This window comes from Meleagris gallopavo, chromosome 1, assembly GCF_905368555.1.
Source record: "Meleagris gallopavo chromosome 1, MGAL_WU_HG_1.1, whole genome shotgun sequence".
Lineage (NCBI taxonomy): Eukaryota > Metazoa > Chordata > Aves > Galliformes > Phasianidae > Meleagris > Meleagris gallopavo.
Genome location: NC_139404.1, coordinates 41,212,889 through 41,231,713, shown reverse-complemented (window position 1 = coordinate 41,231,713; position 18,825 = coordinate 41,212,889). Strand labels below are relative to the sequence as shown.

The 18,825-nt window shown below is 33.6% G+C and overlaps 1 protein-coding gene across 11 annotated transcripts in view; it reads right to left on the bottom strand.

Annotated features, from left to right (window-relative positions):
- Positions 1–18,825, bottom strand: part of LRRIQ1 (leucine rich repeats and IQ motif containing 1) — a 104,362-nt gene that overhangs the window by 63,052 nt on the left and 22,485 nt on the right. For all 11 annotated transcript variants that reach the window (XR_014882843.1, XM_085222174.1, XM_085222191.1 and 8 more), the window contains 5 exons: positions 18,415–18,508; positions 14,771–14,947; positions 5,797–6,261; positions 3,957–4,098; positions 1,645–1,764 (listed from right to left, as the gene is read on the bottom strand). Coding sequence is in view for 10 of the 11 variants with exons in the window: in XM_085222174.1 (XP_085078300.1) it covers positions 1,645–1,764; positions 3,957–4,098; positions 5,797–6,261; positions 14,771–14,947; positions 18,415–18,508 (998 nt within the window). In the remaining variant the exon portion in view is untranslated. The remainder of the gene's footprint in view (positions 1–1,644; positions 1,765–3,956; positions 4,099–5,796; positions 6,262–14,770; positions 14,948–18,414; positions 18,509–18,825) is intronic.

Genomic DNA, 18,825 nt, shown 5'->3' with positions numbered 1-18,825 from the left:
AACAAACCAAACAAGATTATTTGGGCAGGAGAGTGAAGCAAGCCTGGTTCAACCAACTTGAAGTATATGAGATTTTGGACTACAGGCTGAATAATTCAAAACAGGGCATTTTCCTTGTTTTCTACATATGAACACATACTTTCTTCTGGTGAAAAAAAGTAAATCTTTTCACTTTCTGCTTTTTATTACCCTAGAAAGAAGGCAGGGATCAGAGAATGTCAGTTAATGAGACTGTTCTTTTTTTTGTATATATTTTAAAATGAATACTAAAAAAACAACCCTAAAATTTAAGCTAGATCTCTGTTTAAAAATACATATTTCCAGTCTACCAAAGGATTCTTGGTACTACTACCTCAAACTTTTTACATGTTCTAATATAGCAATTCTGAAAATCTTAAGATAGATCCTGAAAAAGGGATGAAAAAAATTGTCCCAGTCATCAAGTCACCAGAAATTATTTATAAAGTCTGACCACTTTCTAATGGGATTTAAGATGGATGACACTCAGATGATCAAAGACTGACGAACTGCACACTTAACGATACATCTAGTTTTCTATGACCCCCACAAGCATGTGAGAGAACAGTGCTTCAGACAAGTAAATATGTGAATAGATAATTAACAGCTGCCTTATCATGCATACTGAGTCTAGAACCAATGTAGAATATGTCTTTTGAGGCACAAAATTTTTGTTGCTTACTCAATGACAATGTTGATCCAGTGGAAATTTTTTTTTCTTTAATTTAATTACTGATAAGAGTTTTGACAGCAACATTCCATAATTTGGACCTTCTTTTTCACAGAATCACAGAATCATAGAATCAGTAAGGTTGGAAAAGACCTCCAAGATCATCCGGTCCAACTGTCCACCTTTTATTCTTTTTTTCTTTTGTTGCTTTTATTTCATGAAAGCAAAACTTCTGGCCCAATTTCAACATTATGAAACTTAAAGGCCATTATTAACTCCACATAATTTGCAAAAAAAAAAAAAAAAGCAACAAAAAGAAAACAAAATCTATACTAGTAAACATTTCTGGATTTATTTATTTATTTTCCTACAGAGTAAGTATAGAAGAATATTTTTTTCCTGATTTATCCGTATTTTTGTTCATTATCTTTAGCACTTTACCTATGGGATAAATGTAGAGCTAATAAGCCTGTTACTAGAGAGGCGTTACCTTTTATTGGATTCTTGTAACACTGAATCAATATATTTTCTATATTTTCAGATGTATTACTGTTGTCAGCCTCTCATGAAAATGAACAAAATGTACATTTATACACACATTATAATCAGTTACTAGGATACTAAAAAACTAAGGACTTTAAAAGAAAAATAGTTGTTTCCTTATTCTCATATATTTGTTCTTTAACTACAGAAATATATGGGGTTCTATGGTGTGTTTGAAATTAATAGCAGAATAACTACCAGAAAATCTCAAAGAGCAGGAAGCAATTAATCCATGATGAATACATTTAAATGAGTTATATATACTAAACACTTCTTTATTTCTGGACATTGAACATTCTAGCCCTGGTAGTCCTTTCAATTTCTTTTATTTTCAACACTCACTTACATATTCATTTTAGAGAAAGTATACTTTACACTTGACATGAAATTTTTATGCTAATGGATGTGCTTACTTCATGAGGTATAAAATCATCCACATTTATTTCTTCATAGTTATCATCCACTGCATCACTTTTAACAGCTGCTAGTGCACTTGCCAGTTTCCTTCGCAAAAGAAAGCCCTTCCAAGATGCCTAAACAAAAAATTTAAAGCATGTTATACAAAGTCATAGATCAAACCCAAATCCAGATTCTCTATGTTATCCCATTAGGAAGATAAAACATCTTGGGTCCTGGTTTAATAGCTCAATGATCTGTTTTTTGAACTTTATGTGACATTTAAAACTACAAGACAAATTAAATGCCAGCATATGTCTAAAGCTTAGAGTACTCAAGAGGCTCTCCACAAGTAAGCAGAAAGGAATCCCGCAACTCCCTCAACTATAAACATGAGTCAACTAATTAATTATTTGACAATTCCTTGAGGGACTACTATAAACTGAAAGGAAAGACTATATAAGAAAAAGCTGCGTGTTAACTTCCAAATCACTGAGAGTAAAAATACACTTGTACAAAAGTCTTTAATTTACAAGTAGCTATTCTTGGAGATTTCTCATGAAATTGACCTAGGTCAGTTACTCTCTCTTAACTGTCTAAGATCTTAATTTAAAAATATAAAAATACCAGTAGGAATATTACAACAAAGGAGCTGTTTAGGAATTATGTGCTAGAAAAAGTAGCAAGATATCATGAACACATATCAACCTACAGATTCAGATCCAGAGATCATGATGAAATAGATGGAAATAGCAAAACTAATTTCAACACAGCAACTCTCTCCCAAATCACTCTTTGACATAATTAGAGCCAAAGATGCCCTAAACATTTAAAATACTATGCAAAAAAACCACCTCTCTTGAAAAATGTCAGCATTTAACAGCTTTAAAATGAAGGCAATAAAACATGAAGGATAAATCTCATATTCTGGTTTAGCAATTAGCTTGTTAATTTTTCTTAAATGATTGTCTAGCTTCATAAAATGCTAAAAATACTGCTGGCTTAAGACACACAGTTCCTCATTGTTATAAAAATGATTAAGTATATTACATCTGCTTTCTTATCATTTCATTGGTATGGTTTTTTTTCCTACAGATATTCATAAACACCGAGATAGAGCATTACTGAGGGATAATGCAAAAAATATATTTCATTCAAAAAATACATTAGTTTTTACAAATGCAATGGAGAATAAAAAAAAAACATTCTTAATAGTACATACAGAATGATAAACTGTAAGACATCTGTTAACACAGATCTGTTAATGCAGATCAGCACTCAATCGAGATCAAAAAGACAAATTATATTATAGAAGTTTTAAGGAAATGAGACAGTTAACTGCCTTACTGTATAAATTCCTGATATACTTACCTTTGGAATACAGTTCTAGTTACTCCTTTAAAAAAGGATAGAACAGAATAAAGGTTCATAGAGAGAGAAAAAGATAAGTAGAGTGTAGTGTAAAGAGACTAAGTGGACTGAACTCATTAAGGAAAGAGTGAATATAAGGATGGATATGAAAGACATACAGACACATAAAATGCAGAGAAAAGTCTATTTACTTCCACATTAACTTTAAAAATCAAGTGTGAAACAAAGAAAAATGGATTAAATAAATTTATGCAGATAACTCTTAGCATACTAACTACACTATACTCAAGAAACAAATTGAGCAATAGTGGAAAAAGTAGCCTAAAAATGTAGAAAAATCTATGGACCTTGGCAACATGGCATATAGATGCAGTATCTCTTTAGAAAACTAAACAGAGCCAAGGCATGGAATTGAATTCACACACATAGTTAACTTGTAGGCCAGTATCTAGCATAGAACATTTTAAGCCTCGGTGAGCTGCCAATGAATGATGGACTGCCAATGCAGTATGAATGAGGGTATCCTTTATTTTGGGAGATGAGAGGGGGAAACAGTGTAAGGCACAAATAAGTAGAATGGGAGAAATGGGTTGAATGCTTAGTTGTATAGATACAAGGCATGTTCTATCACTTATACAGCATTTGCCAGTTAAATAGCATAGACGTATGCACCAGTAAGAGCTTGGGCACAATATGTCTTAAACATAATACTGGAACTAAAATAATAACAGTTAATTCAGGGAAACAGTGAATAAAGTGAAAGTATTTTTATTCTTTTACAAAACATTTTGTAAAGAAGGCTCTCTATTAGAGTGTTTGAATAAAAAAAAAACTTTAACAACAAATCTATTGATAAGATCATAAATAAAAATATATATGAGATATAAAGTACACAAAATAAGTAAGATATTTTCTTTACTGAATCTGAAAATCGGCAAAGAGAATGCTGCAAACAAACCTGGATTACTGTGGCAGCTGCATGTTTCTGTCTTGATATCTCTCCAAAAAAATGATCATTCCTTGTTTTGATGCAATCAGCCTTCCTCCTGGTATGGTACTTTCTCCAATGAGACTGGATCACTGATGCTGCCATATATAACCTAGTATTAAAATAAGTACCTTCATGAATAACATAACCTCATCAGCAAACTTGGGTTATCATAGCTGCCCAATCATAAAAGCACTGAAAGAACAGCACTATGTATTAGAAGGCTCTGGCATTAAACTATAAATTACAACCTAGATGCAGTATAAATGTTCAGAAACACAGGCGCATATTCACTCCATATAGCTTTGGAAAGATTTCATTCACAATGTTAATTAGATTCTACATTCACTGGAGAGGAAGAGTGTCCTGAAAGCAAAGATTAGGAGCAGAAATAGTTTAATAATAACTAAGTAATCTGTCTGAGGTGGGGAAGAAGAGAGGCATTTATCTTCCATATTGAAAAATATTAGAGGTAGCTAAGTTGAATACTGAAAACTGCATGATATAAATATCTCCAGTGGAGCAGAAACAAAAAAATTGACAAAGTGCCATTTAATCTTTTACCTCCAGTTTAACACTACTGGCCACTAATTATATGTGTACATTTTCTAAGTTGGCTATTGCTTAAAAAGCACTGATTAGAAGCTACCTGTGCTTGTTCAGTGCCTGAGCTTTCTAAATATGTAGTTTTTGAGGGAGAAAAAGTTTAATGCAGTTCTGCATTAGCACGTTACTATCTTGGAATCCTCCACAAAATTCACATTACAGTTCGCCACTGAGTTTAAGAAAATATATCTAAATTTCTCCCAGTATTTACATATCTTCTTTCTTCGTATAGTGCATTTATTTAAATAATTAAGTACTTTTAGCAAAAAAGATGCTCCAGCACAAGTCACAGCATACTTCAGAGGTTAAGCCAGAGGAAAGCAGTGCACAAAGTACTCAAGTATTTCTTCTTAAAATATGTTTATTAAGTTTACCCATCAATGTGTATTTTTGAAAACAAATTATTATGAATTCATAACAAAATTTTTGGATCCTTAGAGAAAATAACTTCAGCCTTTGTTTTCTCTGAATGCAAAACCAGAACCATACACCAGCAGCAAATACATTCCCAAGAGGTAATAAACCAATTTGTTTTATGCAAGAGAATATTTGGGGGGCACAGAACAAGTTGAACCAGCCCTTCACCTCTGCCTCTACTTGTAAGAAGTGAGTTGAGGCATGTTGGAGGAGTATCAAGGGCAGGGCAGATTAGCTCCTCAGTCATCACAACAGCAGGAGACTGGCCTAAGGTCAAGGGAGTAGGATGGTAGATTTAAGCAACTTTTACATCTTGCCTTCTAAATGATACTGACTGTAAACTCTACATAGATGAGCCTTGAATGTCTAGTGAACAATACAATAGAAAACATTACACTAGTTTGTAGTTTAAATCCTCCCCAGATTTCAACAAACAACCTAGTATTTTCACCTCTAATGTTGAATGTTACTTGTGTCTTGACAGGTTGGTGTCATAAATGCATTGCAAGTTAGGAGATCAAGAGCAAGTTTTAAAATTCTCTTATTAGACAGTATTTTAAAATTAAGTGCATGCTTGTCTATAATATATTATCTGATTAAATATCATATGGAATTGTTAAGATGGAGATCCAGCATGCATCACTTTTAAGTAATTCCTTATTTTCTAATCAACTTCAAAATATTATTTTCATACTATCTGCTCAATGTGTATGTTTTAAACAGAGAATCCTTACTCTTTATGCCTATCCATATAATCTATTTGAAAGCAAACCAAAATCTGTCTTACCTTTCTGTATTATTCTCAAAATCTCTTCCCATATTACTTTCTATAACCGACTGTTGCAATGTGAACTGAGTAGATATGTTCTTGTTGCCATTGCTCTCCCCATTGTAATTAATACAAGATTCAGTGCTTTTCTGCTTCATTCTGTGATCTTCTTTATTTTCCTTTTGGTGCACAGATATGGAGGAGTTAATGAATGTGGCCTGAAAATGGCCAGTAGTAATCCATCTTTCAGAAGGATCCAACAAGACCTGTTTATTTTCTGTCACACCCATGATAGAGAGGTTATTTTCCTGTAGGCAGCCAGTGGATGCTCGCTTTAAATGATTTTGCAGTGCTTCTGGTCTATCTCTGTCAGTAGTGCTTAGTTCACCATACTCATGAGCGCATCGATGTTCAATGCTAAGTTTCATCAACTGATTAAAATACCAGCATTGTCTCTGCACAGCATCAATGGAAGAGATAATTCTGAAGGAAGATAAAAATGTTATTACATATATTTCAGACTATGAACAGTTTAAAAAATACTTTCTCTTTATAAACTACTCTATATTCTGAAATATCCCTACGTTTCTATACACTTACAATGAACAATAATTACTCTGAAAATCAGTTTCAGTATTTGCCAACCTTAAATACATTTTCCTTTTTTTAGTAATATAGAAAATGTAATAATATATATTAGACTGCTTATTTTATTTTATGCTTTTGTAACATTTTTAATGGTTTCAGTCTGAAATAGGCAGTATGGCATATATTTCACTTTCTTTTTCTGTGTGGTTAGAGTCATGCAAAGCCAAAAATGTTAGAAGACTTGATGCAATCTTGTTACAAAATCTACAACAGTCTTCTTAACTCATTTTTTATTTAGGGCCTATGAAAGCTAATATAAAAATAACACCATTTAAAAAATTTGATTAGAATTACGGCAAGAAAAGTCAAACTTAGATTCTAACCAACAAACCACAACACTAGAGAGAATACAGGAAAAGAGAAAACTTATAAATATAAACACTTTTATAATATAGGGGATGGTGCTAGACTAAAGTTCATGAAATATTAAATTTCTCTGCTTTTTTTTTTTCCTGGTTAAACACTAGTCAAGTTCCTGCTTATCTTTGCTCACTTTTGACTTGGGGTTTTATATTAAGCTGTGAGTATTAGTCTGGAATAGCAATAAAATTGAGTAAAAGAATCATACAAAGCATCTGACTTCCCATCTGATTGTTAGAAAGAATCCAGGAACATTAACCTATGAAGTCTGGCTCTGATTAGTTGTGCCACACCATCTAGGACTAGGGCAAGTAAGAGCAAATATGAACTAATTGTTACAGATACAGAAGGCTGTCTGTATTTAGACAGTGTTTAGCTGTTATAATAGGTAGCAGGTACTTTTGGAACCAGCAAAACATTTTCCTTTGATAGAGGAGATAGTTGCAGAGATTTGTAATCTGGAGCTATTTTCAGAGGAGCAAAAAGTCAATTCTAGGTCAGCAATGCAAGATAAAAAGTTGAAATAAAATCAGTTCTCTCAGGGGTCTGGAAAAAGTAAGTTCTAAGACAACAGTTTGAGTAACAGAATTTCCTGTTTATCACTCTTGAAAGGCAAAGCTTTTATAACAATTTATTTTGAAAAGACTTGTTACCTTAACAACCACTTCCTCTAGTGAAGTTTAACTAAGAAATTGTTCAATTGTTAAGAACACTTAGGATCAGACCTTATTAGAGGAAAAAAGACACTTTCTCTGCTAGTACAAGTTCAGTGCAGTCATCCAAAATATGAACGGCTAAATCTGAAGCCAAATTCCCACAATCTGATTAGACAACTCATTATGCATTAGCTCTACATTTGATTGCCCAATACACATTACTGTTTTCCTTTTAATTTAACAAATATGGTAGCAATTCCTAAAAAGATTTAAATCAACATATGTATTTGCTGGGGAATCTAACAAGTTCTGAGTGCCTCCTCCTACACAGTAAGAAAAGTAATTTCTTCACCATGAAATACTGGTATTTAGGAAGACCTATTTAGTAGGAAGTCTTCTCAAAATTCTACAAAACACAGAGAGAAGACGGGGGGGTGGGAGGAGGTGTGGTGGAAAACAGATTCTTCCCCATCCTTTTGTTTTTCCTAACTTCAGTTTTACACTGTTTTGCTTGTTTGATTGCTTGTTTATTTTTGCTGAGGCTTAGGAGTATAACTTTGGGGAAAACAACAGACTTTTACATACTAGGCAAAATAAGCTTTTGTATAAAAAACATACTCTTAAAACTATTATTCTGAGTATTCTTCATTCTTAACAAATGGAAACAAGCAAAGAAAAAAAAAAAACAAAACTGTGACCAGAGTAGGATGCTGGTGCATCCTCTCCTTTGTCAGTTCCAGCAGCATCTCGAACAGCTGTTTCACTTTTTCAGTGGCTATGCATGTGGCAAGTAGAAACAGCAGAGAAGACTGAAGGCAATTGAAAATTTAGGTGGAAAATAATTATGTGGTCACCAGAGGCCTTATGTTACTTTTTTTAACAGAAGCAACTTCTTGGGGACTTGCTAGCTAACTGTAAATGTATTTGGGATTCTCTTGCAAAAGTGAAGCTCAAAAGAACAGACAGTAGCTATTAAAATAGGGTTTGTGCATTAGGTGGCAATCAGGACAGTGTCTCCCTTGGGCCAAAAGGGATTTTAGGCACCTGTGGAGAGGAAGAGAAATAGTATAGGCTTGGGATACGTCCATCCTGTCAAAGCTGCTTCTTTCTCAGTGCCTCAATGACTGCATTCCTGATACCAGAAACTTGGTCCTGAAGATCAGTTACTCAAACCATAGAAAGGAAGCAGCAATCACAGAAAACATGCAGGACTGATTTACTTTCTTCTTGGGAACAAAATTAAAAAACAAACAAACAAACAAAAAACAACCACAAAACATATTACAGAAGACAAAGAAAGAAATATGTAAGCATTAAGACTTTCGACACCTAAAGATCTCCTTTTCAGTTAATGTAAATTCGTTTTTGTCTTTAAGAACTTTTTTGGTGTTATAGGTAAAGGGATCTGTTCATACTAACTTGTTTGCTTTGCTTCTTCATTAAGATATATAACTTTGTTAAATATAACATTCTATGATAAGCAAGGTTTTAAGTTGGCATCTAGAAAAAACAAGAAATGCAGTTATTCTGATGGACACACCAGAATTCATACTGTCTGGCTGCTTAGTTTGTCATATAAAATTGAATACAGCAGCCTCACTACAGCAGAAGTTTTATGGCTTTTGGTTTTGATGAGCACACATACTTATGTTTAATCACCACCTTGATTTGACCTTAACAACTTAGCATAACAACCAAAAGCATGTTATGCTCCATGTGAATTTTAGCACAGTCAGAAAGAATGCACTGGTTTTGTGGAAGAAGAAAGAGAGAACAAACCAGAAGAGGAAAAGGTCAACCTTCAATCACAAGGTTTGACTGTGCTGGTATAGCAGCCTTGCTAGTACCTAAGTACCAAGACGCTACTTTCACAAACAAATGCTAGAACAGAAAGATTTCTTAACAAAAGCTGTGTGTTAGGCTTCTTCCAGGGACCTCAGGAAAAGATAAAAGCACTAGAAACAGATTATTAGCCATGGGGAAATTCAGGTCATTCATCCATTGATGACTATCACAGTTCCAGTCATAACATCAGTCCACCAAGAGTATTCATCAATGTCTTCATAAAATTAGACCAAACTCTTCTCAGTTTAACATGCAGTGTCTGGGGGGAACCTCCACTGACACCTAGGAAATGTAGTGACCCACACAATGACTTAAAATTCAGCATAAAAAATCTCACAGAGGCCAAAAAGATAGGTAGCAAAAAAGTCAGATGTGCCCAGTAAAGGCAGTTTTCTCCTAACCACTGCAACTAAAGCATAGATATAATTCTGCTCCTAACTGTGTGCTAGTTTAATGTCATATTTTTATTGTTGCAGCTCTACTGTGATTTTCATAAGTTAATTAGTTGAGAAGTTAACTTTTTTTTTTTTCAAATACAAATTATTATTCTTTCCTGTTTATAAGAGGAATGTGCACACTTTGATATACAGCATGTTTGAATAGTACATTCCAATTTTAACTGAGCTTTTTTTTTTGTAACATTGTCTAGCATTATTTTTGATGCTTAGCTGCAGGTCATAAAGTTATCTTACAAATACATGATGGAGGTCATGATTTCTATGTTCTGTTCTGCAACCCTGCTTAAGAAATTTTTGTAATTTTCACTATATTATACAAATAGTATTTAAAAAGTTCCACTAGCCAGACATCTGCATATCTGATTACTGAAAACAAATTAATGCAGCCAAGGTGATTTATGTAAATTGCTCTGAAAGTAATGGTGCCTACTTATTTCCATGGAAACTACAACAGATACAAAGAACACAATAACACAATTTGGTAGAGGGGATTCTTAACTAGAAAACACTATTTTTCAACATAGTCACCACCATTAGCTGATTCACATGAGTGAGCTGATCAAGACACTCTTCATTCTGTGGTGCGACTGCAGTGCACAGCTGTCCAGAATGTGGCTTGTCTTTCACATCACTGTTACCATTGTACCACTCAGCACCTCACTGCATTCACATCCACTGTCTGGTCTCCACAAACTCTCAGCAAGCATCAATGAACGTCAATGGGTGCCATTTTTTCCACATGAGAGAATTCAGTGACACACCTTTGCTTCGTATGCACTTCCATGTCAAGATGCCATTGTGTCAGACTGCCTCTCTGCTGCCATCTGTCACACAGCAACAAAATGTAATGGAACACTGGTAGAAAGGTTCAACCTCTACTGCCATACCATCAACATGTGTGCCAATATGATAAAAATATATGATAAAAATTACTTTTGATGCAGTCTTCATATTAGTTTTTGATACCATTACTCACTACAAAACATATAGAAGTTATGGAATATAAAATATTTATTAGAGAAATTTAGTTTAAAAATAAATGCAATTTTAAGCATGGTAAGAGTGGTAAACTTGCAGGCAGAAACAGCACAGACAATTGAACTAGGCAGCAGTAGTTTGTGAAACATGGATTAGGGAAGTGAGCAGTGATTAGATTTGGCAGTTTACATACTAGAGGTCGCACCTACAGGGGCTCATAACTTAGCAAGATGGGAAACAGAGAGAAGTTTGCTCAATTTTTTGGCCTGTTCTTTAGCAATGTCATATTAATTCAGTTAGTTTAGGAAAAGTATTCCAGTATGTACATAGAGCAGCTATGCTATTAAGGCTTATACATAAGCAAGTTGTTTAAAGTTTCCTTCACAATCTCCAGTTTTCACTGTTTCAAGTCATCAAGAAAATATATTTTTAGTAAAAAAACCCAAAACATAGGGTTTTAATGTATAAGAAATTTATTTTAAGACTAAATATGATAAGACATTCTTCAAATATCTCAGCAACTTCAAAATTTTGGTGGATGAATTTTCAAAATATTAAGAAAATCAAAACCTAACAGCGACAACAAAAAGATACAAGACCAAAAAAAAAAAAAAGACACTCAAGACTCAAACATCTGCAAGTTCTTTCCACTAAAATTACAGAAAACCATAGAAGAATTCTCACTGCAAGAAACCTCAGGAGGTCTCTAATCCAATCTCCTGCCCAAAGCAGGGTTAGCTCTGATATCACGCCAGGTTTCTTGGAGTTTTTTCCAATGACCTCCTGAAAGCCTTCAAGAATGGATACTGCACAACCTCTGTCTGTGTTGTTGGTTCCTTTCTTTTTGTTTTACTCTCCCTCCTCGCTCCCCTTTCCTTCACTTATTAAGCTATTTCTATCTTATTTCATGGAGTTTTCTCACTTCTGTTCTTTTGATTATCCCCTATCTGCTTGTGGTGGCTGGGGAGGAGTGAATGAACAGCTTGTGGATTCTTAGTTACTGGCTAGGTTGAACCCATCAAATCAGTCTGAACTTCTCAGATATAGCCTGTCACTCAGTCTTAGTCAGTCACTCCTGCCGTGCGAAGAACCTGGTTCTGTTTTCTCAGGCCTGTGCTCAAAACGCTTGACCATCTCACTGGCACTGCACTGGACTTGTTCCAGTTTATCAATATGTTTTATGTGTACAGAGCTGAATACTGGCTTCAATATGGAAATGATGGTATCAATGTTGGAAAATCACAAAGTTTGCACCAAGAGGGTCCCAGAAATGCTCACACAAAAACAGAAATAACACCAAATGCAAATCTGAATCAATGCAAGGTTGGTGGTGACAGTTTCCAGGATAGCATAATTATTGGTGATGAGGTGTCACAGCTGAGTTGGAGTCAAAAGAGAAGTCCATGGAGTGGTGACATACAAATCAAAGAAGTTCAAGTCACAGTCGTCAGCAGATAAAGTGATGCACACTGTCTTTTGGGACAGGAAAGGGGTGATCCTTCTGGACTTCCTAGAACCCAGACCAGCCTTCAACTCTGACTACTACATCACAGCATGGACTAAGCTGAAGACTTGAACTTCCATAGTACGGCCAGAGAAAAAAACGTTTTTCTTGCAACACAGTAACACCAGGCCTAATACCAGTTTGAAGACTGTGGAGAACAGGGACAGTCTTAGTTGGACCGTCCTATCACACTCATGTAGTCTGACTTCTACCTGTTCAGGCCTATGAAAGATGGACTGCATGGACAATATTTTCCTAGCAAGGACACCATCACAGCAGCTGTGAAACAATGGGTTATTTCTGCTGGTGCAGATTTTTACAAGAGTGGCATGCAGGCTCTTGTTCATCTCTGGCAAAAATGCATATCTAATGGCGGTGACTACACTGCAAAATAGTGTTTTGGATCTGAGTATTTGCTCTGTCAAATAGTGCTATTGTGCTCTTTGCATCTGTTATAGTTTCCATAAAAATAAATAGGAGGCAGTATTTTCAGAGAGACCCACATATTTATTGATGATCCAAAATACTGGACACAGTATCCTAGATGCAAGGGCTAAAAAAAAAAAAAAAAAAAAAAAAAAAAAGGGGGGGATACCCACTTCTCACAATCTACTGGCCATCTTTCTGCAGCTGCAGCCCAGGATGTTGTTAAAATTCTTTGATAACAGGGCACATAGCTGACATATTCAGTTTCTTATTCATCCACACTCAAAAGGTCTTTTTCAGCAGAGACACTCCCAGTAAGCTAGTCTGAACCTTTATTGATGGGAGGAGTCATCCCTTAGGTAAAGAACTTTGTACTTGTTCTTGTTGAATTCACAAGGTTCCTGTTTGTCTGCATCTCCAACATGCTTAGGTTCATGTATGGCAGTTCTATACTCAGGCATATAAACCATTTCCCCCAGATTTGGGGTCATCTAGGAGCATGGTAAGTGTGCATTCCATCTTCTGCTCTAGGTTATTAATAAATGTGTTTGAATGATAAGTCTCAATCTCAAGAGAATAGCATGAACCATTAACTACAATAATAGATGGTCTCATTCCTACTATCTAACAACTTTTTACCTGTTAACCTGTCCATTCTTGTAGACCTAGGTTAAATAAACAGTTCAATTTTGTGAATATTACCTTTCCTTCACACATTTTATCATCTTGCAAAAATGTATCTATAAGAGATTCTACTCCAGATAAATTATATTCATATTCTAATTATAGTATGGCATTTTTTTCTGCAATGAAGCAGGTATGAACTCTAAATATAAGAATTTTTTCCTCTACAATTAAGGAAGAGAAACACTTTTCTTTTCTCCCTTGTTTTCCTTTCAAGCACGAGTACCATTTCAAATGATAAATGGATTAGGAAGTGTCCGTTTCCTATTTACAAACCAGAAACAAAAAATTAAAGTAGAGAAGTGTTCTTGAGGGGTCTGAAGGGGAAATATATGAGTTCCAAGAACCATCTAAACACTTCATCTGTCAAAGAAAACTTCGTAATTTCTCCCAGACCAATTTTAATCTAATTCTTAGTATGAGTATCTTTTCAAAGAAATCTCAGTTCTGTGAGCAATGAAGATTTTACTGCACTTTAAAAACATCCAATGATAAATCAAAATAATATCCCTTTAAACATTAACAAGACACAATAGGTAATAGCTAGATGCTGAGAAAATGTGGGTAATTTTCCCAGCCCAACAAATCACACAAGCAGAAATTTAGACTTAGTATTGTCAAATGTCACAAGCTCCACTTGTTCTGGTTCAGTACCTGGCATGATCAAGGAAATTATATTTCCAAACATGATCAGATAAGTCAAATATTAAAAGAACTACAAGGATGTTGTAAAATCTGATAGAAAATGTGAAAGAACTCAGAAATAAGAAAATGGGCAATATACCCAAGTGTGAAAATACGTGTGGTTTGCGATATCTATATATTGCAAAGCAATGAAAAGATAAGAGGTACAAATAACTTTTACTACAGGTTGACTAATTGTGATAATAATGAAGTAGCAAGTTTGATAAAATCAAAGACCTATAAACAAAGACATACGACCCATCTCCTTAAGAGCAAACAGCATGCAACTTTTTCAGCTTTCCAATCATTTAGAATACGAATAATATTCTAAAAAGTAGGAAAAAAAAAAAAAAAATCAGGGCACTTATATCCGAACTAGGTTTGGTTAAGCTGAAACTGGAAGTCATGCTAATATGATTCTATCACTTTCTTGTTTTAAGAAACTATATTAACCTTCCACTGTACTATGTTGTGTGTAAGAACTCATCCAGCTGCTACTACCTCAAGAATCTTTTGAGTTGAGTAACCTCTTCTCTTGTATTTAAAACAAAAAAGTCAAGACCAACAAATATATTAATGTGTGAAATATTCCTTGCATTGTAGTTAATGATCTTAATCTCTTTCTTAACATAAATATATATTTCCAGGCAAAAGGGTAAGTAAAATTCATAATAAGAACATAGAGAACTGTACTAAAAGTACATTAAAACATATTTTTTCAAGCAATTTATGTCCATATAAATACATACCCCTCTTCAACAACCTTTTTCTTCAGTAAAACATTTTCTTCAATTTGAACTTGACAAAGTTCAAGAAATGTTCTTGATTCCGATGCTTTGATTCTTTCAGTTGTGGGTAAAGTATTATAATGCAAGTTTTCATCATCAAGAAAATGTAACCTAGGAAGGACCTTACATAGGGAAGGTCTTAAAAAAGAAAAAGTCATTATTAATTTCATTTTTAAAAGAAGTTAAAAATTCCACTTTAGTAATAAAAACATATAACAAAGCAGAACATAATGATAGTTAACAAAGTATTCGTATGTATTCTTATTTCACATGTAAATATATTAACTATAAAATTATCATTAATAAACTTTGGAACTGATATGAAGAATCACTTTCTTAGCAATACATTGTTGGTATACACTGCTGAAGTATTGAACACGAGAAGGTAAAAAATATTTTCAGTTCATTATGTCTAGTACTTCACCAGCCTGATCAACGGGAAAATTTGACACTCCTGTGCATAAGCACCTGCAACGTATTTGATTAGTAGGCAATACACAGGATTGTACCGTACTGATTTTGCTGACATTTAGAGGCTTAGATTTAAAAACAGCATTGAATACAAAACATTGTCAGTCTTCATACTGCAGTCATTTGCATAATAATTTACATAAAGCAATATGATATTCAGCATGACCAACATGAAAAAATCCACTTTTGAACTTGGGACAGTGAAAGGGATGACAAATGAGATAACATTTTGTTTTTGTGACAGTAGGAGCCACTTATTTAAGAATGAAATTCATGTGCTATTTAAAAAAATTACTTAACAATTCTCGCACTTTTAGGTTACTGTAGTCTGTGATCTTGCTTTACATATTTCTTATACTAGTTCGTTTAAAATTTTAATACTGCTAAAGTATTCAAAGCAACACATCAACACTCAATATTTTCATTAAGTTATTGATACACAGGAAAAAGTATCTAGTGTAGATTTTAAGTTCCTTTGCTATAAAAAGAGATAACAGCTTTCAAAATGTTAGAACTTCCTCATTATTCTCTGTGAAGGTGAAGGACTATTACTTTGCTCAGATAGCACACACTACATTTAAAATTAGCAAAAGTTTCTATGACTGAGTTAGAAAACTCCAAAATGTGGTTCAATAGAATAGATTATTAGGTTTTTGAAAATATAAAACTTTCCTTTTCCAGTGTTTATTAACTTAAGAACAATGCTGCCAGAAATAGATTTGAAATAAATTGATAATTTTAGACAGACAATCCTTGAACAGATAGGGAGGAATTACCAAAGCAGATATTGAATAGTGAAACTTTAAAAAAGTGCCATATCAAAGGTGATTGATGCTGGAAGTATTGTCTCTTAGAGCTATGGGATCTCAATGCTAGTTTTTCCAGCTGGGCTTTTCTCGGTGAAGGGCTGAGCCAATATTTCACTTAGTGAAAACTTCCTGGTGAATATTCTGTCACTTAAGAGTCTCTATTAATCATCACAGCATTGAAACACATTCCCATAGGAGTGATCAGACTGATCCAAGGGTTCAATTTTTAAAAAGCAATTTCTTACTACTTCACTTTTGTTGGTGTTATCGCTGGCTGAACATGAAAGTACTAAACCGAATGGGAAATTTTACAACTAATTCCTTTGTTGGTACCAAGAGGTTATGTAAAGTTCAGCTGAACATTCTGCCTGAAGTTATGGTCAATGCTGTATTCAGCAAATCCATATTTTACCATCTCATACTTTAAGTCCTTGAGACAAATGATACTCTTGTTTAATCACAAAAGTTGTATTGAGTCAAGTAAGCCGAAGTGTCCATTCATATAGTTAAATGAGAAATCAGAAAGCTTTTTCCCTCAAGATTACAAGGGAAATAACAGCTAGTTCTCTCAAAAATTAAGAATTAAAGCAATGCAAATGAGAATTTAACATATTGTCACAGTCACTGAACTTTATTAACAAAATTACCTGCATGAAACATGGAAATAAGTCTGTTCATTAAAGGGGAAAAAAAAACAACAACAACAACAACCAAAAACCCACAGGAATTTATTTACACAGCCAACAAACAAATACCCTAAACACTGATACTATACTTAGGTAATCTGAAGTATCAAATACGTACACAATTTAAACGCATCCTTATGTAATACTGCAGTGTAAAATCTCATGTTTAACTGTCCTGCAACTACAGGAGGATTAGTTTTAATTATAAAAAATTATTATGTACATAAACAATGAAGTAAATGTTTGTGGAAGTGATCTTATATGCTAAGTGGAGATCAAATATATCTAGTACTACCAGGAGCATACTTCTGTCATTTGAGAAGAAATTGTTCTAAGTTGACAATTTTTTAAAAAAAGGATCTAATCACCTTTTGTTTAAAAATAATAAATTTTGAATTACAGACTTTGATAGTATTTTTATAGAAATGGCCTGGAAATGGTTTCAAAGTGCTAAGATTATAAAAAAAAAAAAACCAAACAATGCATTTTCTTCATCAAAACATCAGTCTCTTCTAATTGCATCTGAAAAGAAAGTCCAACTGTTGTGTTCCATTTCACATCCTCAGAAATTTTACTATGTTAGGTCTTTTCCGGGTAAATACTTGACCTCCTTAGCTGAGAGGACTGGTAAAAAAAGTCTTACTGATTAAAAAAGTTCATTGTACATTTAATGGAATCACACTAAGTGTTTACAGACACTCTACTTCTACAACCCCTGAAACATCACCCAAAAGTCTAGAATTGCATTTCCAACTTGTCTTTCTGCTCTCAATGGCCTGTGTACTACAAAGCAATAATTCAAGAGAAGATAAAAGAGCACACTGTACATTGACTGCTACTGTACTTTAACTGAACAGTTCTCAGAAACTTTTAAGTGTTCATGGACAGACTTATATATTGGGCTTCAGATAAAAAAAAAAATTATCAACAAACCAGGAGATCTCCACTAAAACAAAATATATACATATATTTTTGTAAATCAAACCTAAATTTATCAAAAACTATAGTCTTAAAAGCTATTTAAAGTCATGAGAAAATAAGCAAATAGATGACAGCAAACAGCTTTAGGAGTATAATATCAGTTTGCAATTGAAGACACAGTTTTAATTCCTTTGCTACCTACACTACGTTCTATAATCTCTTTTCTACTACAGAATGGGACTTACCATTATTAGTCCCACAGTGGGCATATTTTTCCAGAGTTCCAGAAGAATCTCTGGTCACTAGTCAGAGACAGGTTAACTAATTACCAGCCTCTTTTTAAATTAACTACCAGTGTAGGATAATTAATAGTTGAAATAATATGTATTTCTCCAAGATGGAATGCCATATCACATCTCAGTATTCTCTTAGTTACATATTTATGTAGGTCTTTCTGTTTTTAAGGAGACTCATGAAAAGATGCATATTTACATTCACAGAAGTCCTATCCAAACAAAAATCTCTAAAAGGCTAGCACTGCCCTAACATTTTTTTTCCCACATGAAAAATCATTAAATCCTTTAATCAAAATTATATTTACTCTAACATAGAAATGTTAGTCAAATTTAACGTATTTTGACTAAAAACATTTATTTGCAGTTTTTTGCTGATTTTTTTTTTTAATTTAGTAATTTTATTTATTTATTTATTTATTTACCTCCAATTCCTTTCTTGGAGAAGAGGATTTCCACTGAGTGACAACTCCCTTAGATGATTGCATCCACTTAAGCATGTAATGACATTTTTAAGGTCTGTGATCAAGTAGGAAAGAAAATAATGTATCAATTTGAATGTGAAACAGGACTATTTCTAGTGAAAATCACAAACAACACCAAAACCAAGAAGCATTGCAAACAATTTTGTTACCAATACAGTACAATTATTAGCTGTATCTGGAACACCTATGTTTGAAAAATATGTAAATATTATCGGTATGCCTCATAAATAATATTTGAACTATATATATTTAAATCAATCAATATTCAAATAATTTTATAATATAACTTAGAACTTCTTGTTTGCATAGCTTTTTAAAATGCTTTCATACAAATCTTACTGTTTTTTATAC